Source organism: Zonotrichia leucophrys, unplaced genomic scaffold (genome assembly GCF_028769735.1).
Source record: "Zonotrichia leucophrys gambelii isolate GWCS_2022_RI unplaced genomic scaffold, RI_Zleu_2.0 Scaffold_167_103024, whole genome shotgun sequence".
Taxonomy (NCBI): Eukaryota; Metazoa; Chordata; class Aves; order Passeriformes; family Passerellidae; genus Zonotrichia; species Zonotrichia leucophrys.
In genome coordinates, this window is record NW_026992372.1 from 45,748 (window position 1) to 54,840 (window position 9,093).

At 69.7% G+C, this 9,093-nt stretch overlaps 1 protein-coding gene across 2 annotated transcripts; it reads right to left on the bottom strand.

Annotated features, from left to right (window-relative positions):
* Positions 1-1,203: 1,203 nt before the first annotated feature.
* On the bottom strand, positions 1,204-5,734 carry LRFN1 (leucine rich repeat and fibronectin type III domain containing 1). 2 transcript variants are annotated; one of them, XM_064738088.1, is made up of 3 exons: positions 5,079-5,734; positions 2,883-4,305; positions 1,204-2,305 (listed from the first exon to the last, which is right to left on the bottom strand). In XM_064738088.1, the coding sequence occupies exons 1-3, from the start codon at positions 5,720-5,722 to the stop codon at positions 1,628-1,630; spliced, it is 2,745 nt and encodes a 914-aa protein (XP_064594158.1). In that variant the 5' UTR covers positions 5,723-5,734; the 3' UTR covers positions 1,204-1,627. The 2 variants fall into 2 exon arrangements, with proteins under 2 accessions (XP_064594158.1, XP_064594159.1); XM_064738089.1 differs by lacking the exon at positions 5,079-5,734 and having other exon boundaries at positions 1,205-2,305; positions 2,883-4,279.
* Positions 5,735-9,093: the final 3,359 nt, after the last annotated feature.

Here is a 9,093-nt window from a genome sequence, read left to right on the forward strand (position 1 = left end):
GTGTGTGTGGGGGGGTCCCGAGGTCTGCAGCCCCTCCCCCCGCCGTGGGAAGGGTCACAGGTGACCCCCCCGGGGCCCCCCCGGCCTTGGCTCCTCCCCCCTGCCCAAGGCCAGGCTGGGGCCAAGGTGTTCTGTATGCAAATGAGGGCATAATTAGCCGGGGATTTCGCTGGTGGGCCCCGCCCCTTATTTGCATATTCATTATGCCGTCGTGGTCCCGCTGAGCTCCCCGCGACGGTCACCATGGCAACCGCAGGGGGGCGGGGATTGTTGCTCCATTAGCATAGTCCTGACCCGCCCACATTGCGGGAAGAGACGGGGGGGGAGAACCTCGGGGGGGGGGGGCTCGCATTGGGCTGGGACCCCCCCAGGAAATGACACCCCCGCCCCAAACAGAGACCCCCCCCCAGAGACCCCCCCAGCCCCAAAATACAGAGCGCCCCCCCGCCCCAAACAGGGACGCCCCCCTCCCCAAAATACAGAGCACACGCCGAGCCCCAAAGAGGGGCCCCCCCAGCCCCAAAATACAGAGCGCGCCCCCCAGCCCCAAAGTACAGAGTGCGCCCCCCCAGCCTCAAAATACAGAGACCCCCCCCAGCCCCAAACAGAGACCCCCCCCAGCCCCAAAATACAGAGGGGGCCCCCAGCCCAAACACACAGAGCGCGCCCCCCCCAGTGACACTCGCGTTTCTGCCCCGGGGGGGGGGCACAGGTTTTTAATGTAAAAACTCGTGTTAAACACTGCGGGGGCCCGGGGGGGGCGGCTGGTGGGGGAGCGGCGTTTTGAGGAGGGGGACACGGGGAGGAGCTGAGGCTTTTTTGGGGTGGGGGGCAATGGGGGTGGGCGGGGAATGGGCGGGGGGGCTGGGGGCGCCCCCCAGGGTTATCCAGACCAGCCAGATAGGGACCCCCGGGTCGAGTTTTCTTTCGGGGGGGGGGCAGAGGCCACGGGAGGGACACACGGGGGGGTCCCCAGGCATCCGGGGGGGCCCCCCCTTTTTGGCCCCCACCGCCCCCCATCCCCACGGGGGGTGGGGGGGTTTTATTTGGGGGGGGGGCTGCGGGTCTCGTGTCATCTGTGCAGAGATGTCGGGGGGGGGCGTGCGCGCGGCCCCCCCGGCCCGGCCGAAGGCACCGCGGGGGGGGCGGGCCGGGCACGCACGGGTGGGGGGGCACGGGGGGGGCACACCAATTTTGGGGCGCACACACAAAGTCCCAAGTGCGCATCTCGGGGGGGGGGGACACACACACGCGCGGTGGGGGAGCCGCAGAATTTGGGGGGGGGGCGCGGTCCCCGTCACGGTCCCCCCGCCCCCCGCACGTGTCGGGGGTCCCCACGCGCGCGGGTTTTGGGGGGGGGGGGAGGTTTGCATACCGGTACCCCCAGGGCGGCCGGGGGGGGGCACCTGGGGGGGGCACCTGGCGGGTCCCCAGAGGCACCTGGGGGCACCCACGGGACCCCCCCTCCCCACCAAGAGCCGCCGGGGCTGCGTTTGGGACCACCCGGGAGAGGAGGGGGGGGGTCCCACCGCTGCCCCCCCAGGAGGATTTGGGGGGGGTCCCAGTGGGTGCTGCCCAAGAGGGGGGTCCCGAGAGGGGGGAGGGGGATTCCCACCGTGCCCCCCCCTCAGACGGTGCTCTCGGTACTGCCCAAGAGGGGGGGGTCCCATGGGGGTCCCGGGGGGGGGATTTCCCACGGCCCCCCCCTCAGACGGTGCTCTCCAGCATCCAGTGGGTGCTGCCGAACGAGGGGCGCAGGGGGGGTCCCAGGGGGGTCCCCTCGGGCCCGTCCAGCCGCGGCAGGGAGCCGTGGCGCCGCGGCCGCGCCCGCCGGGGGTAGCTGTGGCTGGGGAACAACGCCCGCGCCCCCGCCCCGGGACCGCCCCCGGGACCCCCGCCCGCCGCCGGCGGGGGCAGCGGCGGCAGCGCGGGCAGCTCGGGGGTCTCGGCGGGCCGGGGGCCGCCGTTGGTCTGCGAGCAGACGCTGGTGAGGGTGGGCGGGGGGCGCCGCGCCCCCGCCGCCGCCGCCGCCTTCCAGCGCGCCGTGAGGATGAGGATGAAGACGAGCACGGAGGCGGCGATGGCGGCGCCGATGACGATGATGACGGTGCCCCCCAGGAAGTGCGGCCGCGGCGGCGCGGAGCAGCCCGGGGGGGCGGCGGCCGTGGCGAACGAGACGCAGCCGAGCGGGCGGGGGGCGGCGGGGGGGTCGCCGAGGACGCGCAGCGCGGACACGCACAGCTCGTACTGGCGGCCCGGCACCAGATCCCGCAGCACGAAGGTGCGGCTGGAGGGGGGCAGCAGCCTGGGGAGGGGGCGAGCGGGAATCGGGCGCGGGGCGAGACCCCGGCACCCCCCCCTTTGCCCCCCCCAGGGAGCGGAAAACCCGCACAGGACCCCTCAGGATCCCCCAAACGCCTCCTCAATCCCCCCGCTAAACACCTCAGAGCCCCCCCAGGACTCCCTGAGTGCCCCCACGAGCTCACCAGGGACCCCCCTGAAGCCCCCCAGATACAGAGAATTCCCTTGGCGTCCCCCCGATCTCCTCAGAGCCCCCCAGGACCCCCTGAACACCCTCCCCCAGAACCCTCCAGGACGCACAAATCCTTCCCAGACTCCCCTGGAGTCCCCAAGACCCCCAAAACCCACTTGAAGCCCCCCCGACCTCCCCAGCACTGCCCCAAACCCACTTGAGCTTCTCCCGAGCCCCCGAGCACATCTCCCCCAGGCACCCCCCAGACTCTCCCCAAACCCCCGGAGCCCCACATCTCTCCCCCAGGCCCCCCCAGACTCTCCCCAAACCCCCCGGAGCCCCACATCTCTCCCCCAGGAGCCCCCCCAGCCCCCCGGGCACACCTGTCCGGGTGTTCCCCGGTGCCCACCTGTAGACCAGGCTGTCGTCGGCCGAGCTGTTGTACTGGATCTGCACCATGCGCACGCCGGGCACGTGGCGCTGCGGCAGCCACCGGATCCGCGCCGACGACGCCGTCACCTCGGCCGCCACCACGCGCTGCCGCTCGCCGGGGCCGCCCCAGGTGTCGTTGCCGCCCGCCTGGGCCATGTCCGAGGGCCCGGGCCCCGCCTCGGCGCCGCCGTCCCCGTCCCCGTCCCGCGCCCCGTCCCGCGGCACCGGCAGCGGCACCACCACCACCTCGACGCGCGCCGCCGCCTCGCCCGCCGCGTTGGCGGCCACGCAGGTGAAGCCGCCGTGGTCGCGGAGCGTGGCCACGCGCAGCTCCAGGGAGCCGTCGGCGCCCACGGAGCGCCGGGAGCCGTTCTGCACCACGCGCCCGTCGGGGCCCAGCCAGTGCAGCGCGGGCGGCGGGTCCCCGACGGCGGCGCAGCCCAGGCGCAGCGGCTGCCCCTCGGTGACGGCGGGCGGGTGCGCGGCCGCTGCCGTGACCGACGGCGCCCGGCACGTCAGCTCCTCCTCGGGCACGGCGCCCAGCAGCCGCCCGGCCAGCGGCGCCGGCGTGGCGCACGTCTCCAGGCGGCCGGGCTGGGCCACGCGGCGCAGCCACAGCAGCTCGCAGTTGCAGTGCAGCGGGTTCCCCCCGGCCGCCAGCGAGGGTCCCGGCGGGCCCGGCACCGGCGGCAGCGCCCGCAGCCGGTTCGCCGTCAGGTCCAGGCGCGCCAGGCGCGGCAGCCGCGCCACGGCGCCCGCGGGCACCCGCTCCAGCAGGTTGTGGTCCAGCGTGAGCGTGGCCAGGCTGCCCATGGCGGCCACGGCGTCCCAGGGCAGCGCGGGCAGGTTGTTGTGCGACAGGTCCAGGTCCTCCACGGTGGCGGCGAAGGCGGCGAAGGCGGCGGCGTCGATGGCGGCCAGCTGGTTGTTGGCCAGGATGAGGTGGCGCAGGCTGGCCAGCCCGCGCAGCTGCGGCCCGCTCAGCGCCGGCAGCCGGTTCCCGTCCAGGTGCAGCGCCCGCAGCGCCCGCAGGTCGGCGAAGGCGCCCGGGGCGAGGCGGCGGAGCCCGTTCCGCGACAGCGTCAGGTGCACCAGGCTGCTCATGTTGGCGAAGTCGGCGCGGCCCACGGCGCCGATGAAGTTGTCGGCCAGGCGCAGCTCCACGGCGGCGCGGTCCAGGCTGGGCGGCACGGCCAGCAGCCCCGTGCGGGCGCACAGCAGCGTCGGGCTGGGCGCGGCCGCGGGGCACAGGCACCGCGCGGGGCAGCGCGGCGGCGGCGACACCGGCGGCGACACCGGCACCGGCGGCACCGGCACCACGCCGGCCCCCGAGACGGCGCCCAGCATCACCAGCGGCACCAGCAGCTTCGCCATCCCCGCGGCGGCGGCGGCGGCCGGGCCTGAGCGGCGGGGACAGCAACGGGGGAGAACGGGGGTCACCGGGGAACGGGGGAACAGGGAGGAAACGGGGGACAACAACGGGGAACGACAACAGGGAACAACAACGGGGGTCATGGGGGGGAATGGGGAAACAGGGGGAACGGAGGTCACAGGGGGAACGGGGGACAAGAACGGGGGTAATGGGGGAACGGGGGTCACAGGGGGAACGGGGGACAACAACGGGGACAGCAATGGGAGTCACGGGGGCGGAAATGGGGGAAATGGGGGTCACGCGAGGGCTGGATCACAGGGGAGCCCAGGGGAGCCCAGTAAATCCCAGCAGAGCCCAGTGGGTCCCAGCAGAGTCCAGGAGATGCCAAGGGAGCCCAGTGGATCCCAGTGGAGCCCAGCGGATCCCAGCAGGGCCCAGTGGAGCCCAGCAGATCCCGTCTGTCCCAGGAGATCCCACAGCACACCACAAAACCCCAGTGAGGTCCCAGTAAAACCCAGTGGATCCCAGTAGATCACCGTATATCCCAGTGGGTCCCAGCAGGGCCCAGAGGATCCCAGTGGATCCCAGCAGATCCCGCCTGTCCCACAAGATCCCACAGCACACCACAAAACCCCAGTGAGATCCCAGTAAGATCCAGTGATCCCAGTAAGATCCCTGTTGTCCCAGTTGTCCCAGTGAGATCCCAGTAAGATCCCAGTAAGATCCCAGTGGTCCCAGTAAGATCCCAGTGGTCCCAGTAAGATCCCAGTGGTCCCAGTAAAATCCCAGTGGTCCCAGTACCTCCTCTCAGGGCTCCATGTTGGTCCTGTCCAGACGTCGCCGTCGGGCCTGTGGGGACAGACCAGTATGGACCAGTATGGACCAGTACAGACCAGTATAACCCAGTACAGCCATACAGCCCAGTACATCCCAGTATGGCCCAGCACAGCTCGGCACATCCCAGTACATCCCAGTGTAACCCAGTACATCCCAGCACAGCCCAGTACGACCCAGCACAGCCCAGTACAGCCCAGCACAGCCCAGCACAGTCCAGTATAACCCCGTAACCCAGTACATCCCAGCACAGCCCAGTACAACCCAGTACATCCCAGCACATCCCAGTACATCCCAGCATGTCCCAGTACACACCAGCACAGCCCAGTATAACCCAGTAACCCAGTACATCCCAGTACATCCCAGCACATCCCAGTACATCCCAGCACAGCCCAGTACATCCCAGCACAGCCCAGTACGGCCCAGCACATCCCAGTACATCCCAGCACATCCCAGCACAGCCCAGCACAGCCCAGCACAGCCCAGTATGGCCCAGCACATCCCAGCACATCCCAGTACATCCCAGTACAGCCCAGCAGAGCCCAGTACATCCCAGCACATCCCAGCACATCCCAGCACATCCCAGTACATCCCAGCACATCCCAGTACATCCCAGTATAACCCAGTACATCCCAGCACATCCCAGTACGGCCCAGCACAGCCCAGTATGGCCCAGCACAGCCCAGTACGGCCCAGTATAACCCCGTAACCCAGTACATCCCAGCACAGCCCAGTACAACCCAGTACATCCCAGCACAGCCCAGTAACCGTAGCCCAGTACATCCCAGCACATCCCAGCACATCCCAGCACATCCCAGTACATCCCAGTACAGCCCAGCAGAGCCCAGCACAGCCCAGCACAGCCCAGTATAACCCAGTACATCCCAGCACATCCCAGTACGGCCCAGGTACTCCCAGCACATCCCAATAACATACCAGCACATCCCAGCACATGCCCAGTACGGCCCAGTACATCCCAGTACAGCCCAGTACGGCCCAGCACAGCCCAGCACATCCCAGTACATCCCAGTACATCCCAGCACAGCCCAGCACAGCCCAGTACGGCCCAGTACATCCCAGCACAGCCCAGTACGGCCCAGCACAGCCCAGTACAGCCCAGTACATCCCAGCACAGCCCAGTACAGCCCAGTACAGCCCAGCACAGCCCAATACAGCCCAGCACAGCCCAGTATAACCCAGTATAACCCAGTACATCCCAGTACATCCCAGCACAGCCCAGTATGGCCCAGTACAGCCCAGCACAGCCCAGTATGGCCCAGTACAGTACATCCCAGTATAACCCAGTATGGCCCAGTACACACCAGCACACACCAGCACGGCCCAGCAGGGCCCAGCACATCCCAGTATAACCCAGTACATCCCAGTATAACCCAGCACATCCCAGTATAACCCAGTACATCCCAGTATGGCCCAGCACATCCCAGTATAACCCAGTACATCCCAGTATGGCCCAGCATGGCCCAGTGCAGACCAACACAGACCCAGTACATCCCAGTATGGCCCAGTATGGCCCAGCGCAGACCAACACACGCCCAGTACATCCCAGTATGGCCCAGTGCAGGCCAGTACATCCCAGTACATCCCAGTATGGCCCAGCATGGCCCAGTGCAGACCAACACACGCCCAGTACATCCAGCACAGCCCAGCACAGCCCAGTACAGCCAGTACATCCCAGTACATCCCAGTATGGCCCAGCATGGCCCAGTGCAGACCAACACACGCCCAGTACATCCCAGTACAGCCCAGTACAGGCCAGTACATCCCAGTACATCCCAGTATGGCCCAGCATGGCCCAGTGCAGACCAACACACGCCCAGTACATCCCAGTATGGCCCAGTAACTCCCAGCACCTCCCAGTCCCTCCCAGCGCCCCCCAGTCCCCCCCATTTCCCTCAGTGCCCCCCAATCCCCCCCCATTCCCCCCCATTTCCCCCATTGCCCCGGTCCGGCCGTACCTGGGGGGGCTCAGCCCCCGGACGCTCCCATCTCTGCTCCGGGGGGGGAGGGGGGGCCGGGCCTCGCCCTACCGGGGGGACATCGGGGGGGGGGCACCGGGAGGCGGGGGGGGCACCGGGAATTGGGGAGGGGCGATGGGGGGGGGGGATGTCGGGAATCACCGGGATGGGATCGGGGGGGGGGAAAGGGGGCACAAGGATGGGGGATGGAACCGGGAGGGAACCGGGATGGAGGATCCGGGATGCGGGGATGGAACCGGGAGGGATCGGGGAGGGATCCGGGGATGCCGGGATGGATCCGGGATGGGGGATCCGGGATGCGGGGAGGGATCCGGGATGGATCCGGGGATGGATCCGGGATGCGGAGAGGGATCCGGGATGCGGGGAGGGATCCGGGATGGATCCGGTGATGGATCCGGGGATGGATCCCGGGCGCGGCCGGGGGGTCCCGGAGCAGCCCCGGAGCCGCCGCCCCGAGAGGCCCCGGTGAGGCCCCGGTGAGGCCCCGGTGAGGCCGCGGCCGCCGCTCGGAGCCGCAGAACCGGCGGGGCGGGGCCGGGCGGGGCCGGGGCGGGGCCTGGGCGGGGCAGGGCGGGGCCGCGGGGGGCGGGGCCGCGGGCGCGCGGATGGACGGACGGACGGACAGACACCGAGATGGACACGGGGATGGACACGGGGATGGACAGACGGACAGACAGATGGACAGACAGAGGGGCACCGGGATGGACACACGGACAGACAGATGGACACCGGGATGGACACACGGACACGGGGATGGACACACAGACACGGGGATGGACACGGGGATGGACAGACGGACAGACAGACGGGCACCGGGATGGACACAGGAATGGACACACGGACAGAGAGATGGGCACGGGGATGGACACACGGACACCGGGATGGACACTGACATGGACACAGGGACACAGGGATGGACACTGGGACACATGGACAGGCAGACGGACACGGGGATGAACACACGGACAGGGGGGTGAACACACAGACACGGGGATGGACAGGGAGATGGACACATGGACAGACAGATGGGCACAGGGATGGACACACGGACACGGGGATGGACAAATGGACACGGGGATGGACACTGGGGGGACAGTGAGGGACTCTGAGGGGATACTGGGGGGTACTCGAGGGCACTGGGAGTTACTGGGAGTTACTGGGAGTTACTGGGGGATATTGGGGGATATTGGGGGGGACACTGGGGGGTACTGGGAGTCACTGGGGGACACTGGGGGGTACTGGGAGTTACTGGCAGTTACTGGGGGACACCGGGGATTACTGGGGGGACACTGGGGGTTACTGGGAGTTACTGGCAGTTACTGGGGGACACTGGGGATTACTGGGGGGACACTGGGGGTTACTGGGACACACTGGGAGTTACTGGGGGTTACTGGGAGGGCACTGAGGGTTACTGGGGGACACTGGGGACTACTGGGGGACACTGGGGGTTACTGGGAGATACTGGGACACTCTGGGAGTTACTGGGGGAGTTCCGCTGGCCCCGCCCCCAGCGCGGGCAGCGCGAGGCCGCGCGGGGCGTGGCCAATGCGAGGGGGGGCGGTGCCTCCGTGATTGACGGTTGGCGCGAAGGGGGCGTGGTCCGCCCAGCGCGAGGGGCGGTGCATCCCAAGGTCCCGCCCCCGCGGCGCGCGCGCCTGCGCTTGCGCCATTGGTTCCCTCCCCGCGGCGCTCCGCCCTCTCATTGGCCCGTTGGCGGCGGCGGCGCCGTGACGCAGCGACGCAGGCGTGCGTGCGGTGCGCGCTGACGTTGCGCGGCGGCGGCGGCGGCGGCGGTGAGTGAGGGGCGGCCGCGACCCCCGGGGGCCGCCGGGCCCGAGCGGAGCCCCCGCGACCCCCGCGCGCTCCCCGCGCCTCCCCGAGCCCTCCCCGGCCCCGCCGCAGCGCCCGCGCCCGGCCCCGGCCCTGCCGGGCCTGCGCCCCTCGCGCCCGCCGCGCTGGGGGAGAGTGGGGCGGGCGGAGGGGCT